This window comes from Amblyomma mixtum, chromosome 3 (assembly GCF_055824585.1).
Source record: "Amblyomma mixtum isolate Tamu chromosome 3, ASM5582458v1, whole genome shotgun sequence".
NCBI classification, from domain to species: domain Eukaryota; kingdom Metazoa; phylum Arthropoda; class Arachnida; order Ixodida; family Ixodidae; genus Amblyomma; species Amblyomma mixtum.
In genome coordinates this window covers 422,931,575-422,954,908 of record NC_143014.1, presented here as the reverse complement: position 1 = coordinate 422,954,908, position 23,334 = coordinate 422,931,575, and the positions used below count along the sequence as shown (strand labels likewise).

Below are 23,334 nucleotides of genomic sequence, written 5' to 3'. Positions count from 1 at the left end.
ATATGTCATACATTTCTGCTTTGCAGCGAGATATTCCTTTACAACCTATTTCCGATTATGCATTTCAGTCGGCCCTTTATCCAGACACATGAATCAGGCTAGTTGTACACTTCAGCTGAAAGTAGGCAGGTAAAATATTTTGTTTTCTTGACATGCTCTGTTTGCGTTTCATTCCGGCCTGAATGTACACACGTTTCTTGCGTGTTCCCTATGCAATAAATATGACAATACACTCCGGTTACATTGAAATAATGGACAGTAGTCCGCCCAATATATTGGTTTGAAAACTACAAAGGCATGCACTCTGCTTTTAGCGCGTGCATTATTACGGGAAGCTGAAGCAAGACATGGAAGCAGCTGCCAACGTTCTTCCATAGCGTGCCGCTCTTGACATCGCATTTCAGTGTCAAATAAAATATCGCGGGAAAAAAAATATCAAAAAATGATTAGAACGACGTTATAGTTGCCTGACAACAGACGGTGTGAAAATAACAGCTGTCGCTTCAATTTCCAGGTACGCGTGCGTGAACGCGCACACACGCACGCACGCTTTTTCTATCTTTGACCAACCCCAAATCAGGGCAAATCGACGCAAGGCGAGTAAGATATACATTTCAGCACGCGATGGAAAATTCTAGAGGCAGTAAGCAACCTAATAAGGCAAACTGGATGCAAGAAGAAAGACGTACAGTCCCCGTCAAAAGTATACAGCCCAAGGGGTTTGCTTCTAAGCTGTTTAGCGGGGCTCCCTAGCACATCTAGCACTCCAAAGATTGGGAGGGTTGAGGAAGCGATGCTATTCCTCTCTCGAGAGGTCACGGTCGCTGAGCATGCATAACGAGGCAGGCAGCAGGCCTCACAAGCAAACCCCTTGGGCCGCACACTTTTGACGGGGGGTGTACGTCTAACATAAATAAAAGCACACAGTTCAGGAACATAAATAAGAGCACACAGTTCAGGGTCCAGACGGGAGAGGGGAGGGGGACGCCCTAAGTGCCTACAGAACTATCCCTTTATAGCCGGCCCCTTTTTTGACAACGTTTCTCCCCCCCCCCTTCCTCGTACAGTGTTTAGACTTAGTCCGCTTGGTGAATGATATGCATCTATACTGCATTTTTGTCAACCTTGGCAAAATTCTGTTCAAATTGACCGTCCCGAATTGGTTGCAAGATGCCGCCGCATGTACGACGAATATTTTTTTCTGAGGCGAACTCATTCCGACACGCTGCGGTGGTAACCCTCTCGGTAGCAATTTCACATCTCTTGTGCAATATCGATTCATCTCAGCGGTAAACAGAAATTGACATTTTCCCACTTCTCTAAACCTTGTTCTTCACCAACCCTAGATTCTATGGTTGGACAGGCATCCGTCGAACGTTGTCTGAAGTTGTCTAGCTGTCTTTGTTACAGTTGTATTATCATAGATGTAACATTATTTGATAAAAAAATATTTTTTTTTCAGCGCTCGAGTTGGCAGGCTACACTCTAGACAAGGAGTGTTCCGACTACTACTAACATCACTAAGCATCAACAGGGACGAAGTGATTGTACGCTCAAAAGACGAGGGCAGAAAGAAGAACACAAGAAAGGCACCGACTTCAACTATAAGGTTCATTTCAAAAAAAAAAAACGCCAGAAGTATATACCTGGGACATAAAAAAGCATATATAATTTGCATGATGTCACACCTTTCTATTTTTGTCGTCCGCTTTCCCTTTTCGCTTACTGCGTGCTGGGCAGCATTATTTTTCTTTCTTTTCCTTTGCCAACACTAATATATCTATCGACATTGAAAATAAAAAAGTCTATAGTCGGGTACAACGCAAGAACGAAGCGGCACATACCCTCAAATGAGGCCCTCCAGACAGTAACGTGGACCGTACAGCTGGGCAAAGACAGTACCCTCTTTGTCCCAGCTCTCCAACTTTTTCCCTTCACCCTTCCACAACCATAACCCGAACAAAGGAAGCCCCACTCGCGACGACAAGACCCTTCTTCCCTCTCTGCTTAGCCTTGGCTACATAGCCGCAGAAGGCTACCGTGTGTGGTTGTGGAAAAACCAGCAAGGGGCAGGCAGAGAAAGAAGCATGCCTAATCATCCCAGCCAAACCCTCCCCCAATGCACGACGGGGACAAGCAGCCGGGTTGCCCATGGTTCATCTGTAACCCTCTGAAGGCAGGGGCAGCAACAAAAGAAAAGTCTTCACGCAGTGGGCGGGTCAAGAAAGGACCCGAAACACATCTCAACATCTCAACCAGAACCAGTCTCGGGTCGCTCAGGGGCAAGACCGGTAGACACTTTCCCAGTCATGGATCAGTGTGGTAGCCTGGTGGCAAAATCTGAACTACTCGCAAGATGGCGGCAGTGGAACCGCCACCTTAATGGTAAAGCCCGAAAAAAAAAGCATGAGACTAAGCTTTTAAAGGGGTAAAGCGATGATTTGCTCAGTACCAGTTAATATCATTAAAAAGATTCATCATGCGTTCCAGAGACCAGAGCAAAAAGAATTATTGAAATCGGAGCCTGCAAACGAAAGTTATTCCACTCTGAAAATTCGAAATGAAAAGCTCAGACGAAACCGCATTTCACTCTCCCATTTTACTCACCCAGTACCGAGATCGGGCGCTACCAATCAGAACCGCGCCTAGCGCACACGCAGCGGAAGCATGCATGCAGTTGTTGCTTTGTCCGGGCTGTAGACAGCCGCGCATTTTGACGGCGTCTTTCCCCCGTGTACGCGACGCCATAGTCAGGGCAGGGCGACTAGCGACAAAGGAAGCTCCCCGAAGTTTTTTTTTAGTCGGACTGTAAGGCTGTCAGCGGTCGTCCCCCCCCCCCCCCCCCCCCCCCCCAAACTCGACTCCCGTCTCCTGTCCGGCCTTTCTCTTCACAATTTTGGGCAAGGTGTGTCGACTGACTTTTTTTTTCGCTGCCGTCTTGGTATGGTCACGGCCGGTCTCGACGCGCGCGCTTTCTGATCTGAGCCAACGTTTTTTGAACAGCGCTGGCCACCACGAAGGTTTGAAGCCGAATGGAAAGTGTCGCCCCTAGCTGTATTCATGTTAGTTTTCGTTCGCTTTCCCTGCTTCTTTCTAGTTTTCTTGGCATGCGAAAATCTTTCAGTACTCAGAAACATAATATTTTGGATCCATTTCGCAAGTATACAGGAACAATATGGAAAGTGGACGCCCAACGAATGAGAAAGGCAGCGCCCTATCTGTATGCCACCTCATTTCCGCTGCCGCAAATGGCCGCCGCGTTGCAACACCATCGGCTCGAAACAAGCATTTCTAGCGAAGATTAAAATATCAAATATTATGATTTCGGTGATCTCATTGCGCGTTCAGGACTCACAATGTCCCTTACTCTGCATGCAAAGAATAAAGAACCCATGCTTTATGTACGTTGCAGGGCACCTTTAATATCCCATAATGCATTTTACTGTAGGGTGTCTCGGATTCAGTGCATAATTCTTCGACTTATGCTACTGTGGCCATGTGCACAAGTTGTGCGCAGATTTATATCATGATCGCTCTAAATTATCTCCCACGCAGCCTACACAACGGCCTTGCCGACCAAGAAGGGGCGGGAGCTCTCCGGAAAACTGCTGTTGCTGGCCGTGGGCACTAAACTCAGCGAAATAAGGAGCGAGAAAGAAAAGCATCGACGATAAGAAGCATGCAGAACTATAAAACCACAAGAGCATTAAGGTGGCGGTTCCACTGCCGCCATCTTGCGAGTAGTTCAGATTTTGCCACCAGGCTAGGACACTGATCCATGACTGGGAAAGTGTCTACCCGTCTTGCCCCTGAGCGACCCGAGACTAGTTCTGGTTGAGATGTTGAGATGTGTCTCCGGTCCTTTCTTGACCCGCCCGTTGCGTGAAGACTTTTCTTTTGTTGCTGCGCCTGCCTTCAGAGGGTTACAGATGAACCATGGGAAACCCGGCTGCTTGTCCCCGTTGTGCCTGGGGGGAGGTGTTGGCTGGGGTGATTCGGCATGCTTCTTTCTCTGCCTGCCCCTTGCTGGTTTTTCCACAACCACACAGGGTAGTCTTCTGCGGCTATGTAGCCAAGGCTAAGCATAGAGGGAAGAAGGGTCTTGTCGTCGCGAGTGGGGCTTCCTTTGTTTGGGTTATGGTTGTGGAAGGGTGCAGGGAAAAAGTTGGAGAGCTGGGACAAAGAGGGTACCGTCTTTGCCCAAACGGCATCAGAGGGAGGATTATCTTTGTTCGGGATAAGGATGCGCGGCAGGGGAACAAAGAACCGCTTCCCTCCCTCTCTTGTTTAGCCTTGGATGCATAGCCACAGAGAGCTGTATGGTCGACGTTACTGTCTGGAGGGCCTCATTTGAGGGTATGTGCCGCTTCGTTCTTGTGTTGTACCCGACTATAGACTTTTCTATTTTCAATGTCGATACATATATTAGTGTTGGCAAGGGAAAAGAAAGAAAGAAAAATAATGCTGCCCAGCACGCAGTAAGCGAAAAGGGAAAGCGGACGACAAAAATAGAAAGGTGTGACATCATGCAAATTATATATGCTTTTTTATGTCCCAGGTATATAATTCTGGCGTTTTTTTTTTTTTGCAATGAACCTTATAGTTGAAGTCGGTGCCTTTCTTCTGTTCTTCTTTCTGCCCTCGTCTTTTGCGCGTACAATCACTTCGTCCCTGTTGATGCATAGTAATATTAGTAGAAGTCGGAACACTCCTTGTCTAGAGTGTAGCCTGCCAACTCGAGCGCTGAAAAAAAATATTTTTTTATCAAATAAAGTTACATCTATGATAATACAACTGTAACAAAGACAGCTAGACAACTTCAGACAACGCTCGTCGGATGCCTGTCCAACCATAGAATCTAGGGTTGGTGAAGAACAAGGTTTAGAGAAGTGGGCAAATGTCAGTTTCTGTTTACCGCTGAGATGAATCGATATTGCACAAGAGACGTGAAATTGCTACCGAGAGGGTTACCACCGCAGCTACCGAGAGGGTTACCATCCGTGTCGGAATGAGTTCGCCTCAGAAAAAAATATTCGTCGTACATGCGGCGGCATCTTGCAACCAATTCGGGACGGTCAATTTGAACAGAATTTTGCCAAGGTTGACAAAAATGCAGTATAGATGCATATCATTCATCAAGCGGACTAAGTCTAAACACTGTACGAGGAAGGGGGGGGGGGGGAGAAACGTTGTCAAAAAAGGGGCCGGCTATAAAGGGATAGTTCTGTAGGCACTTAGGGCGTCCCCCTCCCCTCTCCCGTTTGGACCCTGATCTGTGTGCTGTTATTTATGTTAGACGTACACCCCCCGTCAAAAGTGTGGGGCCCAAGGGGTTTGCTTATGAGGCCTGCTGCGTGCCTCGTTATCCATGCTCAGGGACCGTGACCTCTGGAGAGAGGAATAGCATCGCTTCCTCAACCCTCCCAATCTTTGGAGTGCTAGATGTGCTAGGGAGCCCCGCTAAACAGCTTAGAAGCAAACCCTTTGGGCTGTATACTTTTGACGGGGACTGTACGTCTTTCTTCTTGCATCCAGTTTGCCTTATTAGGTTTCTTACTGCCTCTAGAATTTTCCATCGCGTGCTGAAATGTATATCTTACTCGCCTTGCGTCGATTTGCCCTGATTTGGGGTTGGTCAAAGATAGAAAAAGCGTGCGTGCGTGTGTGCGCGTTCACGCACGCGTACCTGGAAATTGAAGCGACAGCTGTTATTTTCACACCGTCTGTTGTCAGGCAACTATAACGTCCTTCTAATCATTTCTTGATATTTTTTTCCCGCGATATTTTATTTGACACTGAAATGCGATGTCAAGAGCGGCACGCTATGGAAGAACGTTGGCAGCTGCTTCCATGTCTTGCTTCAGCTTCCCGTAATAATGCACGCGCTAAAAGCAGAGTGCATGCCTTTGTAGTTTTCGAACCAATATATTGGGCGGACTACTGTCCATCATTTCAATGTAACCGGAGTGTATTGTCATATTTATTGCACAGGGAACACGCAAGAAACGTGTGTACATTCAGGCCGGAATGAAACGCGAACAGAGCATGTCAAGAAAACAAAATATTTTACCTGCCTACTTTCAGCTGAAGTGTACAACTAGCCCGATTCATGTGTCTGGATAAAGGGCCGACTGAAATGCATAATCGGAAATAGGTTGTAAAGGAATATCTCGCTGCAAAGCAGAAATGTATGACATATGCGTGTTCGCGTTTCATTCCGGCCTGACTGTACTGTCATGAAATTTATGAGCGTGAACACGGGAGCGCACGGCAAGTATCCTCATGACCTACTTGTGGCGACACGCGCTGGCTGCTTTCATCAATGTCGTGGAAAGGGCTATGCCGCCTTGCCTGCTTCCAGCAAGCAGAAGGACACACCTCCCTTTCCACTTTGTTTATGAAGGCGACCGCCGCGTATCGACAAGAGTAGGGCTCGAGGCTATCTGCCACGCGCTGCTGTGTTCACGCTCAACAATTTCATGACTGTACTTTCGTGTTGAGCCCGCCCTTTGGTTTCATGGGTTAGTAGCAAATCATTTTGAGATGGGCCATTTGCCATGCATTCACACATTCGCAGCAAAATAATTCGCTTGCGGTTTTTATTCCATACAACACCGTCCATTGCGTGCGTTGCCGGTTACGTCGTTACTTGTAACGCGTTGACGACAACACTGTTGGGTTGTACCCAGTGTTGTCAATAACGTGTTACTTTTTTTCGGTAACTTTGTAACGTACTGGTTACCATTTCGGAACTGTAACTGGTAACGTACTTACGTTAACATTTTTCGGTAACTTGAGGTGTCACGTTACTAGTTATTTCTTATTTCAATTGCCCAGTCCCGCCTATTTTTCAGAAAAAAAAAACGCCGAAAATGATGTTGCAAATAAACAACATCTACAGGTGCTCTCGACGACCCTTGTTGGGGCTCGCATGCATGCCAGAAAACACCTGCCCTTGACGACGCACTCAAGAAAAAAAAAAGCACGAACACGCATTCACACACTTGCCCCCAAACCACTCACGCACGGAACTCTCTAAAGAGTGGACGCATGACGAGCCACCAATAGACCGTTTGCAGAAATCTGTAAGTCAGTTTTTCTGTAAGCTTGTTTTACAACCAAAAGGTCTTGTTCCTAGGCGACACTCTCGCATTCTTTGTGGAAGCAGTTCCCCCTTCTGAGTAAACTCAGGAATGTCGCCAGTTTACTTCAAGATGGCCCCAAGAGAGCTGTTGAAAGAGTACAATGGTACAGCACAGAAAAGGGGACTGCAGTCAATAGGCTTTTGCACTGAAGTATCCGAAAAAATAAGGAAATGGGCCTTTGTTCCTGTGCTGGCAGTAGTGAGCTACCTCATACTAAACTTTCTAAAAACTTTCTGCTCAACAACACTGTCACTCCAACTTTCTCCCTTCATAGTCATACAACCCCTCCCCCCCCCCTTTCTCCCCTATCCAGAACAAGGAACAACCCACTCCCCCACTAACAACCCCACTAGGAAGCGAGGCAAGCTGTCGGATGACAGCTTTGCAGTGCAGCTGCAGTAACATCTAGTTGTAACTATTAGAAAGTTGTCGTTATTTATCAACATTGTTTTCAAAATAAAATTTGCTCGTTTCTATCTGCAACTGCGGCTACGTTTCTGTTTATTGAGTTCCTAAGCGAGCGAGGCTGACCTTGAACACCTTGACATAAACACTCACATTTTTGTGATAATTATGCAGGTTCAAGTGACAAAAAATGTTCATGTGCGCAAATACATTTTTTTCCCGGAACTAAGCATTCCTTTATTGCTACACAATTTCCGCGTAATTTCGTAAGCAGGAGCACACCAGAATTACAGTAAATTTGTTGAGTTCAGCTATGTTTTCTTTGTGAGGTCGGAATTATGTGAAAAATGAGCTTGATAAAATTGTTATTTTCAGTTCTTACAGCGAAGCCGCAGTGTAATTATGGCCATGGAGTAGTGGCAAAGTAACGTGCGATCCTTTCTTTCGGCAATGGTAACGGTAACGCGTCATCTTTTTTTTTGTAGGTAACGTAGGCGGTAACGCGCTTTTTTTTATCGTAACGAGTAACGTATTTAGTTACTTTTTTTCGATAACGCCTACAACACTGGTTGTACCCGACTTATAGATCCGTTCGATTCGCCTGCACCACATGAACTGGTTCCCGTGGCACTCCAGCTCACATGGCTTCATTTCAGCGGTGAAACACGGTGCGCTCTGAACCACGGCATTCGTTTGAAAGTAGTGCACTGTAAAATACAAAGACGTGCATGCAGCATGATGCACGTCGACACAGTTCAGTCGCGGCGTTTCGCGCCAGCTGTCACGAGGTGCACATGCACGCATCGAGGCTGGTTCATGGCAACATTTTATTGTGATGTGCTCTTTGCACGTTTCTTCACGAGATACGAGATGTTGGCAGCCGCTGATGTGGGGTGTAAACAGAAACAGCTGGCTGCAATTCACTGGCGTCACCAGGACTAGCAGACGACTAAGCCTGCACTCGACCATCCGTTTTGGAAGCAGACAGTGCCAAACTGCGCTCAAACCACGGTGAAAGACATAGCATACTCTTACACCGTGGCTCAAACTGCCGGAACTAGCGCTACCAGCGCTACACACTCAGGGGCACCGCCGCACAGCTTTGCCGAATTGGTACAGCGAGTGCAGGCGAATCGAGCGCTCTCCAACTTCCCCTCCACAGCGCTAGCCGGAACAACGAACAAAGCTCTCCTGGAAAAATAAGACCTCGCCTAGAATGCTTTTCGTAGCGTCAGGGAGAGGCGATGGAGAGCGCGCGGCAGCGGCGGCGGCCCTGGCACGCTAGCTATGCGCCGCTACTGCGCATGCGCAACTGGCGAGCGCGGCGGCGGCACCTCAGAGTCACCGCCGCAGCGACGACGGCGGCGGGCCAGCTGTGTGCCGTGTGACGTCACTGCTCCTCGCGCATGCGCAGTACCTCCTTTCCTCAGCTCTGCGAAATGGCTAGGCGACTCGCGTAGTCTTGCTTTCGCAAAAAGCAATCCAGCAAAGCAATATGGTGTAAATCTGCTCGGAAGCTACAGAGGGCAAAATGGAAGGGAACGTGCAAATATCGTAGAGAAATGATTCCCTCTCGTGAACACCTCCTGATTTTAGGTGTTTGGCAGCGCCACACTTGCCATTTTTCTGAACTGTGACCATTTAGTGCATGTGCGGTAATGTAGATGGCGCTACCTACTACATTTATCGCGTGTGGTTGCGTTATTGCTATTATTGTTTGTAATTTGTGGACTTTGTAGTCGATAATTTTTACAAGTTGAGTAAAAGAATAAGAGCCCGATATTTTAAGAGTATATTTACCTGAAAAAAAGAAGCTGCGGAACGTTCCGAGAGCTTGTGCCCTTCATAAGCACAACGAAAAAGGTAGCTAAAATCGACATTTTTTCAACTAGACAGTGCACGTTCCCTAAAAATCGTAGAGTAAAGGCGATGCTTAGCCGCGTAGAGCGCAGTACTAAGTTTCTTCACGCAAGATCTCAGAATTATAAAGTGCTGGTTAACTGAACAGTATTGCATTCCGTTTTTAACTATTTCGAAAAAACGCTAACTTTGATCAGGAATAACTTTTAAACTAAACAGGGCAGATAGATGCAATTTTCAGAATGGATGAGCGATTGGACAATCTCAAACTGTACAACAAGTCGCCGCAGTGCAATGCATACCCCAAAAGTTATTGCAGATTACATTGTTCTGTTTTCTTTGCTTTTCAAACAAGCGTGGCTAATAAACTAATCTATACACGTACTTCTAAATGCTTAAATATGCGCACTAGCATCACATCTCAAAGTATCTCGAAAGATGTTTCTCTAGGTGCAAGAGGTTTTTCACAATTTTGCATTTCCTGAGACATGAGCTCAACTGCCAGTTTTCATCTTTGCGTTTTCTTTTACAGTTGAAACAAATTTGCAGCTACCGTTAAACCAAATGCATCTTTTGAAAGCAGAGAAAACTAGCTTTTCGGAGATATCTGAACCATATTTATGAAGCGAACGAGCGAGGTACAGTCGACGTACAAATATCACCAAAAATGGTTCCCGCTCACCGCCAGAGTGGGACAGCCACCTTAAATGGACCCCAATAAAATTTCCTGCGCAATTTCTGTGTGGTAATTGTGTTACTTTGGGGAGAGGTATATACCTATGCTATATGATTATCAGGAGCTTTAGAGCAGCAAAAAACCGAGTGGTTTTTCAATTTTCAATTTAAACAGCACTTAGAGATGTATTGGATGGATTTTTTTAACGTTTACATATTTTTATTTTACAAAGTGCGAGAGATATGTCGGTGTGGTCCGTGAAGGTGGACCGTACAGGAAGACGGGCATTATGTACGTAATAGAGCTCAATAGTCTGAAAAATGATTACTTATAGTCAACTAGTCAGCTTTTATAATTTTGATTTTGGGGCGTAAGTCTGTACCGCGAAAATGAAGGCCGTCAATAAAAAAAGATAACCTTAGCTTTTAAATTTTCGTCATCGTTAATGAAATACTGAACATAACACTTGCAAGCTCGGTGAATTGCCTTGTCCGCTTCGCATATTCATAAACGCGTCGCTGCGCGTCGTATCGTCGCCGAATTCACAGAAACTTTTTCTACATCATAAAATACACAAACGGTGTCCGTGTTTGATGCATAAAAAAGTGACCGACAGTTTTATGCATTCTCAATGCGGGTAAACCAACTCAGCGTGCTTTGAAATGCGTAAAATCTGGCGCTCGATATTTCAAACCCCTATACCAATTTAAAAAAAAGTTAGAAACTGGGCTCACCTTTTACGATGACGGCCTCCGCCTCATTTACGCAAGGGTCTTCCTATCTTGAAGGCCTCTCGCGCCGTCCGCTAGAAGAACGATGTCATAGGATATCGTGCAACTTGTCTCCAGTTGGCCCCTTCGCCGCCACGACACAGTAAACCCTAACCCGCTCGTTTCGATCTTGCGTTCATGCAGTCTCTCTGATGTAGAGCGTAAATAGGAGTGGCGATAAAGGACATATATATCCTAGTATAAGTCCCTATTCAATCGACTATTCCTGCACCTTGAATATCCTGCCTGTTCAAAGCTATGAGAGAAGCCAATAGCCACAGAAACCAAGGGGCACAGGGGCTTTTTTTAATTTGTTTATTTATTTTGAGATGTTGATCAATTTAGAATATTACTGAATATGTTATCGCTTAAAGGTAATTAGAAAAGCAGAAGAAAAAACAACCACATGCCGCCGGTGGGATCCGAACCCACGACCTCCGAATTACGCGCCCGGTGCTCTACCTCTGAGCTACGGCGACTTTTTTTTCTTTATTACTGAGCTACGGCGACGGCTGTCAAATCTTCTGCTTTCGGGGGTATTTATGTTTACAAATAACCTAACCTTGAGAGTGTTCATAAGCGCCACCAACGTTCGTAAGCGGCGGACGTAGTACGTCCTGAGTATAGTTACCGCTGGTGTGACATAGAACGCCATCGAACGGCGAGGGTGGAAGCTGTGTGAGAACTCTCTTATGCTTCCTATGGCGTCAAGGCTGCCAGAACCGAGGCCCTCGCTAAGCAATTAAGCAAACAAGGGAAGGGGAATGAGGGGCTCGTTATAAATATGAGAGAAGCCAACAGCCACAGAAACCAAGGGGCACAGGGGCACATGTTGTTTTCCTTGTAACTTCTTGTAATAAACACATTGTGTCACAGCTCACACCCTGTTTGCAATAACAGGGTGAGCTTTACATTGTCACAAGCCCCTTCGATGTCTAATAATGCCATCCACAGCGGTCGTTCTCGCAGCTATTTCGATGCACTGTGTAAAAATCAAGCTGTCCATCTGTCCTTGTCTTAATCCATATTGCGGTTCTCCCAAAACTACAGTCACTAGTGCTTACGGATGGCAGCGCTATCTAGAAGTGAAAAATAAAAGCTGTTACTTGATAACGTTATGACGTTTTGAAACCAGCTTTTTTTCTTCTTTTTCTTCTTGTACTTCCTGATTTACCTTTTAAGGATCTGTTTCATTAATTTTTTTTGCCAGAAGGTTGTTTGTTTACTAATAATTTATAACTTTGAAACTGAAACACAGTTTGCGCAATTGGTAGTGGCGCTGCAATCCGTAAACCTAAATTTTGGCCAACTTGAACCACCGTTTTTTTATGCATGAACCCTATGGGTATCTTAACTGTAATATTCTTGGTGGCTCTGCGTAGAGCAGCAAACGGTTGCATCAATCAGTGGCCGCCGGCGCGTGCACCGCGGTAGTCGTGGAACGCGCTATCGTGGCTGCGCGTGCTCGTGTTCCATCTGCCACAAAGACGGCGACAGCAGTGGGTGCCATGCCGTGGTGAACTCTAAAGGTAAGGCACGGCGGGTTTATTTCTCGCATAATAAGCAGACTGTAATGAATTGTTAGCTTGTTAATCGTCTCGTTGCGCGCGGTCTTGCAATGCTTTCCTTGATGACGGTTACAGGGTGACACATATTCGCACACACCGTCGCGTTCGTTCTGCTGCCGCCTAGCTGCCGAACGTTTCGGGCCTCCCGATTTTTATGCTTACCCGATGCAGTCGGCACAGCATGCTTTGTCATGACGCACCGGTCGCGCTACTGATGACAGCTGTGTTCATTCATTTGATACAGCTTTCAAGCGTTCACATGTAACTGACGTGGCTCAGTTCTGGCTACTTCGAGGATGTTCTTAACTGTTGCTGCTGTAGTAGTGAGGACCCGTGCAGCCCGATCGCATGCATTTTCAGAGCTGTTCGTCGTCTGCTCTTCTGTCAAACTGCGTCTTTGCGTGAGCGCTGGTTAGGTTAGCGACATCGATATTTTTAGTTCGATTGTACGAACTGGCGGACGTTCGATCTTGTTTAGAGGCATGGCAAATCTGGGGCTGATTTGCAGTTTTTAGGGTGTATTCCGTTATAAGTTACGGCCTTTTATTGGGGCTCACCCGAGTGTTTCAGATGAGTCTCACGGCCCATATCGCCCATATGATTACAGGCGGGGAATGCAGTTGCGGAAAAGCAGTACAGACCAGCCGGTGTCGCTGCGCATTTTTGCCTTTTTCATAAAAGCGAAGGATTTTTTTTTCCGCATATTCGAAGTTGCTATGTGTCACTTCTTGCATGAAACGTTTACGAGTGCTTGCCTTTGGGAAAGAAATCCGCCGTTTTCGAAAGATGTAGCGCCCTCTGGGGAGAGGCGAAAATCCGTGTGCTAGTGGGTGAAATCGAACGCTCGTGGGAGAGGCAGGCGCCGTCTGGTTCGACAAGGAACCACCTGTGCATGCGTAAGTGGCAAGTGTGCAAGCACTTGCTTACACGTGTTTTAAAATAAGTGTTTTTAATATCTACATAATATATGTACAAAATATCTCTCAAAATATGTCTGGATGTGAGTCCTTCTGTTTGGAAACAGCCAGCACACTTACTTATTCTAGTATTACATCCTCAAAGGCCCCATTAAAGGGGTATTACATGAGACTGGAGTTCTGGGCACATGGTTGATTCGATGGATGATCTGAGTGATAAGTCTCGAATGAAGTACGACGGCATTGGGCAAGTCAGTCCAGTCCTTTGCAGTGCAGACAGAAAATGGTGATAGATGAGCCCTTGTAAGGGCAAATACATTGGGCATGTTTATAATGCACCCTAACGATCGTGCACACAATGCGACAATAAATTTTCACAATGCCAGAATCTCGTCGCCCCCCTATCTCGTATATACAGGGTCAATCACACTTAGAGGGAACACGGCTCCACGTGGCTGCGCACACGAGGAGCCGTGCTCCCTCTAAGTGTGATTGACCCTGTACAATGACAGGTAAACGTTTTATAGTGTGGTAATCTGTCGATACAGGCAAACTTCAATCTTGCTGCAACGGCCCTTCAGGCGTTTTAATAACAAGTTTCATGTTGCTCTTTACACTGAGGTCTGCCCCATGTGATTTGTTGTTGCGTGTGCAGAATGCGTTCCCAGCTGAAGTTCCAGCTGTCGTGGCTGATCGTGGAGAATGAGCACAGTCATGACTGGCGGCTCGCTGCCTACCGAGCCTTCTTTGCAAAGCAGGCGCCTGTCCTGGTCTCCAATGCGTCGTTTGTGCTCAGCAAAGTGTACAGGAAACCCGTCAAGAACCTCTATGAAGAGGCCATATACCAGGTGGACTGCACGATTGAGTGGTCAGCCACTCTGTGGTTCAACCTGTCTTACAAGTACCAGCAGGTAGGGGCATGGTTCCGAATTGGCCTGCACATATGGCTTATTTTATTTTCATTCATTTATTACTTGCTACTGGTGTTGTACAAGGTCTTGGACAGGAGGGGCAGAAAAATTAGTATAAGGGGAGTAATTACTCATTGGCATCCACACAAGCCCAACCATACAGGTACAGAGGTCAATAAAGCTTTGTAGGGCACTAGCTGGTCGTGCATACTGAGACTGGGGAGTGCTAGGTTCTATACAAGGGAACAACACACACAAAGGAACAACACGAGACACGAGCGCAATTTTTTTTACTTACAACTGAGTTTATTTTCGACATGGCATAAATTTATACACATCTTGTCATGGGACACACAAACATAAAAGTGTTAAAACCAGCCAAGATAGCCGAGCAATCGAAAACCATGCAAGATACAAGCTATCCTCGCAAGTCATGAATTTTAGATCTGACCAGCTAAAAACAATCGCTCGTGTCTTGTGTTGTTCCTTTGTGTGTGTTGTTCCCTTGTCTTGAACCTAGCGCTCCCCAGTCTCAGTAGGTACAGAGGAAAGCTGTAAAGCTTCCGAAGAAACTGCTTAGTTAAAGAAAAGTTCATCCTGGACCTACGAAGTCTCTGTGGAAGTTGTATACATCTCCTTTGTAGCAGTACGGCTGCGCTTGGGTGGGTGCCAGTGATAATAGACACTTTGAGTTGGGTGTACGCAGTGAGCTAACATACGCAGCGACTCTGCGGGCAACGAATGTGCATGCACAGAACACTGCATATCTTGCAGTGGAGCTCTAAGCCCCTTTCAATATGTAGGCCAGTTTCTTGCCATCCCTCATGACTGTCATTGCATCAGGGTTACTTCCATTGCAACATGCCATGAAATGCTACCGTTGAACAGCTTTCTTGCACAAAAAGATAGCATGCTTGGTGTATATTCCCCCCCCCCCCCCAAAAAAAATATATAATGGGTTGTTTGTGTGGGAGGAGTGTGCTCTTGTAAATCTCATTGTCAAGGAAAAAAATGGAACTGCATTAAGAGACTGTGTGCATGATTGCTTGCAGTTGGCCAAGCATAATGAATGTTGTACATGCTGTGCTTTGGCTGCCACCCTAGGTTCTAGCGTGTGTGTTATTAGTGTGGTTAATCTGTGGCAGTATGATTAGTAAAAAAATAAAGTGGTTGAAGGAACTGTGGGAGAGGATTAAGGCATGCTTACGTGCTTGGAAAAACTAAAAACTAAAAAAGCACTCAGAGTAAACCAGGGTTTCTTAGGAACCCAGTTTGAATACCCACGTATACTGAACATGCCTATATGTGCTCATGTTCCTGGCACGATCACGTGGGGCTCCGGAAATTTCGACCACCTGGGGTTCTTTAACGTGCACTGACATCGCCCAGTAGACGGGCCTCTAGAATTTCGCCTCCATCGAAATTCAGCCGCCGCGACCGGGATTGAACCCGCGTCTTTCGGGTCAGCAGCCGAGCGCCGTAACCACTGAGCCACCGCGGTGGGGTAAAACGGGAAGGATGGCAGATGGTCCATGGGCTTGCAGCGATGATTACGCACTTAGTTTTGGCAAGTTTCACAAGCTTGGAGGTGTGACGTTGCACAAGCTTCGAGGTGTGACGTTGCACAATATCTGTCGTGTGATGTCCCTAAGAAACCCTGGGTTACTTGGAGTGTTTTTTGGTTTCCCCAGGCACATAAGCATGCCTTAATCCTCTCCCACCGTTCCTTCAACCACTATTGTTTTACTAATCATACTGTCACAGATTAACCACACTAATCACACACACGCTAGAACCTAGGGTGGCAGCCAAAGCACGGCATGCGCAACATTCATTATGCTTGGCCAACTGCAAGCAATCTAGGAGGTGTGATGTTGCGCAATATCTGTCGTGTGATTTTGCACAATCCCTGTCGTGTGATGTTACATAATCTGGCATGTGATGGTCATGGTTGTTTCCACATTGCCGCACAGGTGGGCCAGGCATGGTGTAAAGCAGGCAGGGAAAGTATGGAGCAGGACGGTGGGGGGCTTTTCCAGTGGTTGATGCCCAGCCCCGTTGAGGCCTTTCCACTGGCCACCCACCCGGTCGACCGAGATGTCGCCTTGTTCTCCGTCTCGTTCGGCACGCTGGCGGGACTGGAGACATTTGTCGAGCACCAGCTCTTTTCAAGGCGGAAGGTGAAAGACCACCGCAACTACCACATAGGTGCAACCTTCCAACACGACCAGCGGTCCCTACATGTTGGCCTCCACCTCAACCACCACAGTGCCTGTCCACAGCGAGTTGCGGAGTACCGATTTGCGGTGCCATACGCCAACATCCTCAAGGTGCGTGGATTCTCCAGGGCATGTGCGGTCTTTTCTTTTTATTATTTTTGGACAGGAGAAAACATGCATGAGCACTGGTCGTGTGGTTAGCTAGCAGGCTAGTAACAGATTCAACTCAATGCAGTACGTTATTGCAGATGACAGAATGCATGCAATGTACAAAATATCCAAGGAACAAGTAACTCCAAGTCTACATATATTAGAATACTATACTTATCTTCTATGCCTGCTCTCATTAGATATAGCTGTTACATAACTGTAAACAAGGGCAACGGGCACAGTAGAAATTACCTACCACTTATGCACAGTTAGGTAGTCTTCCGCAGACATGTTTGCAGAATTGCCTTTGTTTATTAGTAATAAATAATAGAAAACCATCCGATGACAGGATTTCAGCTTGCAGCGTTGTGTGCAAACCATGTTGCAGCATGCCCGCTGTGTCCGTGACAGGATGAGTTTTTCGTGTCCTATCCACAGTCTCTCTGGTCTGCCGATGTTGCATTATGTCTGTGGCATTTTAAAGAACCAAGGTAGGACTTCGCAAATATGCAAAATGTAGATGCTGCTTTTATTGCAAATTGGACATCTTTTAATTAACAAGCGATCATTGTTAATAAATATCTTGGTGATAGAGCCTAGTGCTACAAAGTAGCTTTTCGTTTCTCATTCTTTATGCAGGGAAAGTTCTACATGATGTAAGCTAGAGTGTACACTAAACCTTTCAGTGCAATAGTACTATTGACTTCCGTGAAGGTCTTCAAGGTAAATGCTTTCAGGGTAAATACCTTTGTGGTATAGGTCTCTCCATCAAAGGCCATTCTGGCTAAAGGCCTTTGTCCAGCTTTAGGCCAAAGGCCTTTTGGTAGTTTTTTAGGCCAAGTGCCTTTGGCACGCTAGGACCTTAAGTGCCCACTATAAAGAGTGTTACTGCACATTATTCCGCTCTTAGCCATGCTAAGCTGTCTGCTGCTTTTTGTTAACTCAAAGCCCCAAGAACAGAGAAAAATTTATAGTTAAAACCTTGTGGAAATAAGTAAGCAAAGTACAGAAATTTTCATTGTGCTGGTCGTACATTTTAAAAATAAGTCTTATCTTTACTTTGCAGTGCAAATTTTACCATGCTGACTGAGCTGTTAACTTGTAATAAAAGCAGTACCCCTTTTCCCGCAGTTAGGTTGGTCGGTTGGTTTATGGGGTTTAACGTCCCAAAGCGACTCAGGCTATGAGAGACGCCGTAGTGAAGGGCTCCGGAAATTTCGACCACCCGGGGTTCTTTAACGTGCACTGACATCGCACAGTACACGGGCCTCTAGAATTTCTCCTCCAAAGAAATTCGACCGCCGCGGCCGGGATCGAACCCACGTCTTTCGGGTCAGTAGCCGAGCACCATAACCAGGAATTGAGCTTCATTGCTCTTCTGGCTCAATAATGCCTCTCTTTCAACGAAACACTTAAACGGCCTGCTTTTTTGACTCTAAGTGTGTGCTTCGATTAGACGCTTCATCGCTGAAGTGGGTGCATCTAGCTGATGAAATTGTGGACAGCACGCAAACAGGAAAAAGCACAAGAACGCACCCAGACAAACATTCTGCATGTTGTCGGTGGATATGGAAGAGCAAGAAACAACATTCTGTAATTAGATTATGTGGTCACAACTGCTTTCTAAGTGACAGCTTGAACAATGCTTGCTGCCAACCTGGGGGGGGGGGGGGGGGAGAGGCCAGAGGCTCTTGCTTTTTTTCCACACATCCCCCTCTTTGGACCTGCCCAGTTGCCTGGGTAATGGACTCTGTTGTCAGGTTATGCAAAGCTGGTATAGGAATTGCTCAATGCACAGAGCAGTAGAAAGAGGATGCTTGGAGTGCACATCGAGGCCGACTATCACAGACTTGCTTGTTGTTCCATGGTATGGTTTGCTGCCTTATCTTACCGGTTTCTTGCTGGTATCTTACCGGTACTCACCTATGGGGCAGAACCGTGGAGGCTAACGAGAAGGGTTCAGCTCAAGCTAAGGACAACGCAGCGAGCTACGGAAAGATAAATGATAGTAGGTGTAACGTTAAGAGATCGGAAGTGGGCGGAGTGGGTGAGAGAACAAACGCGGATTAATGACATCCAAGTTGAAATCAAGAGGAAGAAATGGGCTTGGGCAGGGCATGTAATGCGAAGGCAAGATGACTGGTGGTCCTTAAGGGTGACGGAGTGGATTCGAAGGGAAGGCAAGCGTAGCAGGGGGCGGCAGAAAGTTAGGTGGGCGGATGAGATTAAGAAGTTTGCAGGGATATGGTGGCCGCTACTAGAAAAGGACAGGGTTAATTGGAGAGACATGGGAGAGGCCTTTGCCCTGCAGTGGGCATAGTCAGGCTGATGATGATGATGAAGGTGGTGGTTTGCTGCGTCACCTGCAGGCCTGGCAAACCACTCGCTGATGGCATTTTGTTTTTTGAGTTTTGACGTGCCATGTCTGGAGATATTCACAAAAACCTTTTGAGGTACAACTGGTGACATACACATTGTAGCTATTGGTGTTTATAGTCCAATGTGAAAAACCTTAGGCCTAATCAACATTTCTAGGTACTATGTGGACTTGAGTGAATGAAGGGGCTTGCTGCAGCATATATCTTAAGGCTTCTAATGCTGTTTTGGCTTTCCTTCGTTATTTGTGGCCCCCTATTTGTCTATTTGTCATTTCCTGTATTCTTCATTGCAGGTACCATTGTGTTGAGCCTTTTGCTGTTTGTGGGCAACTGATAATAATGAGTAATGATCAAACAATTTAGTGTGTACAACAGAAAACACATTCACTGTATATTGCAATGGAGGATAAAGTTATGGTGGAAAGGGTGTATACAGAAGCAGCAGCATGGTCAATGAACAATATTACCTAGAGCCTCTTACAGGGGGGGGGCTAGGTGTTTTTAGGCCTGTAGATGTTAAGAATTTTATACTCTTCGGTGATGGAGTTCAATTTAAGACCAAAAACTTCGGAAGGGAACAAGTCAACTGCTAAGCTGCCATTCATGGAAGGAGAACACCCAGGAGTGCGAACTCCATCGGGGCCGTCCTGAGCAAACAGTCTGATCACGTCATGCGAAAAGGAAACACCAGTAGAACCGTACACATTAACAGTGACTAGCCACACTAAATACAAGGTAACCAATCTGCATTATTCACGGTGAAAATGCTCGCTGAATAAGTTTCAAAGTTTGTTTCCCATCTAACAATACAGATGGAGTAATCATAGAAATTGCTGCCCTTAAGCAGTTTGACGAGTCCGCGATCCTAATGATTGGCAGGGAGGCAGCATGAGAGTTTATACAATTTTAAAAACAAGCACATCAAGGAAACACCAAAGAATGCACAAAACAGTAATATGTACACATAAGGAAACTTAAACCACGTTATTAAAAAACAAATTATGAAGTTCTCGGTGTGAACAGGAAAACAAATCGAAATTAATGTAGATATACCTATTTAGAAGAGATGGAAGAGTGTATTGAGAGCATTCTTTAACAAGATTTAGTCGGGGTGTCGGCACTGTCCATTCTTCGCCATGTTTGTTGGATACACCGATTCTTTTTTGTTTAGTTCTGCTAAATTGTTAAGATTTGTTATATTATTCTTGATTTCTGTTTTGAAAGTGACACTAAGGCGATACAATGATTATGTGCTTTAATGACTCTGGAACGACGAAAGAAAGTTGCACCTGGATGTCGGGACGGTGAATTAAAGATATGTATTTCGGAGATATTTTTGCATTAAGGGGGGAAGAGGGTCTTTGAAATAAATTTTTATTAAGGAAGTCACAAACATAAAATCTTAAGGGAACATGCATTTTTGCATGCTGATTGAAAATATGTAATTTAATTTTATCTACAACAAGTCCTTGTGCACTTATGCAGTATGTTAGGTAACTTTTGCTGATAGCTTCAAAGAAATTCTGCTGCAGGGAACTTGTTAGATTGCATGCCATTGGTTTCTCTTAACGTCAAACTGTGCAATAAGGGTAAAATTATCATCCTGACTGTTATAGAAAGTGAGTTATAGGATTTTGAAATCATCAGTTTCTTCCCGTTTGTGAAGTGGCAAATTCAGAACCCTGCAACTTGACTTATACGATAGGCAGGATAATAATTTTGCCCTTATTGTATAGTCTGATGTCAAGACAAGCCAATGGCATGCGTCCTAGCAAGTTTCCTGCAGCAAACTTTATTCAAAGCACTTGGCAAAAAGTTAAATAACATATTATATAAGTGCGCAAGGACTTGTTTTACATAAAATTAAATTACATATTTGGAATCAGCATGCAAAAGTACATGATTCTTCAAGATGCCATTATTGTGGCTTCATTAACAAAAATGATTTTTTTCTAAGACCAGCTTCCCCCTTTAAATGAATGTGTTCAAGGTTAGTGAATGTTTTAGTACCCCCCACTAACTAGCAGTAGCTTAAATGCGAGTTGAATACTGAATACTGGTCAAATATTTAGGGGTTTTCCCCAAGGTGGAATAGATTTGTGATAAGGGAGTAATTACTGATTGACATCAACATGAGCGCAGCCATACGGCTACAAAGGAAAGCTTTGTAGCTTTCTCAGAAACTCCGCAGTTAAAGAAAAATTCGTCCTGGTCCGGGGCTCGAACCCGGGACCACCGCTTCACCGGAGCAGTCGCTGTACCAATTGAGCTAACCGGGACGGCAAGCTTATGGTAGGGCAAGAGCGAATTGATCAATAACTTGAAGTGGGAACTGTGTTGGCCAAAATATTTGACAAAATTTTTGGCCAGTGTAATTGTTTTACATGAAATTAAATTACATATCTAAAATCAGCACACAAAAATACATGTGCCCTGAAAATCTCATAACTATGACTAAATTAACAAAATTTTCTTCTCAAGACCAGTGTACCCCCTTAACCCTTAATCTGCCACTCCCGAGATAACTCGGGCTACCACATATGCACACCCCCTGCCTCTCCCGAGTTAACTCGTTTTGGCCTTTTAACTCACCCCCTGCCGCTCCCGATAATACTTGTGTAAAAAAAACTAAGCAAACATGTAGCGCCATCTATGGAGAGACTCTGTACATTCATAGATTTTGTAGGATAAATTTTAAACAACAGATGGCGCGCATGTTTTCACATCCGAGTCACTTCGTTTTGGTCTGCGCACAGCAGCCATGAGGCTATGTGCCACACCCGTCCGCGCTTTGACGGACGAAGAAATTCAAAATTGCTTGTGAATTCGGAGTCCAATGATAATGAGAACGAGGAAGGAGCCGACCTAAGTGCCTTGTCGAGTGATGACAGCGATGAAGTCCCCCTGCCACCGAAAAATCCGCGTAAGTGGAGGAAATTCGACAGGCCAGATTGGTGCTGGAAGATTTGATTCATTACAACTAATATCTATAAGATTATCCTGAATAAACATATCTACATGTCCTGCAGAGCATTTTAGTCCGTTACTAGCAAGAAATTTCCAGGAAACTAACATGCGAAAAAAACCCGGCAGGGGGTGTGCAGATGTGAGTAAAAAAACCTGGCACTGAAAGGGTTAAGTCTGGGTCGGGTCACATTGGGGCTGAACCATGCAAAGTGTACAAGAAAAGCTAAGCTGATGACCATGGCAGATCAACTGCTCCAAAGCTTTCTAGCCAGGATGAGGGCAGACACCGACACCTCAAATCTAAATTTCATGCTGGCAAGCTGAAGGACAAAATAAACAGTGGAAAGGGTGGTTTAATTGCCAATAAGCCTGTCACAAGTGCTACCGTATTTGCTTGATTCTAATGCGCACCTTTTTTCGGAAAAGAGATCATCTAAAAATGACATGAATGTTAGAATCAAGTACAAAAATGAAACTACACCAGCAGCACCCTATTGTCATCAGCATCACAAAATGGCAACTTGGTATCTCTCTTTTGCTGATATCGACATATCAGCTATCGCATTCATGGATGCTGATAGGCCTCGTGAGTATCTGAAGTGTCCCATCAGCTCCGACCTGGACTTGAGCTGACATGGAAGCATCAGTTGCAAGGAGACTCCTTGTTGACACCAACGCAGGATTAAAAAAAAAAGGTGATCTTGTGTGAAGAAGCAAGTGGCAGTCGGGTCACCTTATTGTGTGCTCAGTTTTAATGAATTTTGTGTGCGTGATTGGTGGCAGCATAAAGACTGGATTTTCGCCAGCAAGTCTACTTGAGAGGCCTTCGATGGGCCTTAGACATGAGGCACTGATTGATTGTACAGTTTAGGATTGTGTAGAGTGCACTGTAACATGTAACCTTGTTACGCTTCGAATGCAACAAAGCAAGATACTGCCAACTCCAAAAAAAAGCAAAATGCTGTGGCATCGTCTTGTAACAGCGCCAAGCACTTCAACGACATTGTTAAAGGGGTGCCAGGTTTTCAGCGTAGGAAGACATATTGAAAAGAGCCTAAACCATATCAAAGCATAACGAGCTTATTTCAGTAAACAAAAAAAAACAACACTGCACATACACTGAGAACGTAAAGACCATATTTCACTGAGATATACAGTCACATGGTGGCATACAGCAATAGTAACCATTGCTTCATTGCAGAGTGTTGCTTCAGCCTCTTTATGCGACTTTCAATGCCAAATTAAAATTATAAATCCTCATTTCATTGGTATTGATATTTCTTATTCTGTTAAATGTGGTAACACTTTTCCATTCCACTTGAATCTAAACAGGTTTTGATCAGTGTTTGGTAAAATTCACTTGCAAGC

The 23,334-nt window shown here is 45.3% G+C and overlaps 1 protein-coding gene across 9 annotated transcripts in view; it reads left to right on the top strand.

Moving 5' to 3' along the window:
• LOC149357903 (uncharacterized) overlaps positions 1-23,334 on the top strand; it is a 286,652-nt gene that overhangs the window by 219,812 nt on the left and 43,506 nt on the right. For all 9 annotated transcript variants that reach the window (XM_089584956.1, XM_089584958.1, XM_089584955.1 and 6 more), the window contains exon 5: positions 16,226-16,582. In XM_089584956.1, coding sequence (XP_089441082.1) covers positions 16,226-16,582 — 357 coding nt within the window. The remainder of the gene's footprint in view (positions 1-16,225; positions 16,583-23,334) is intronic.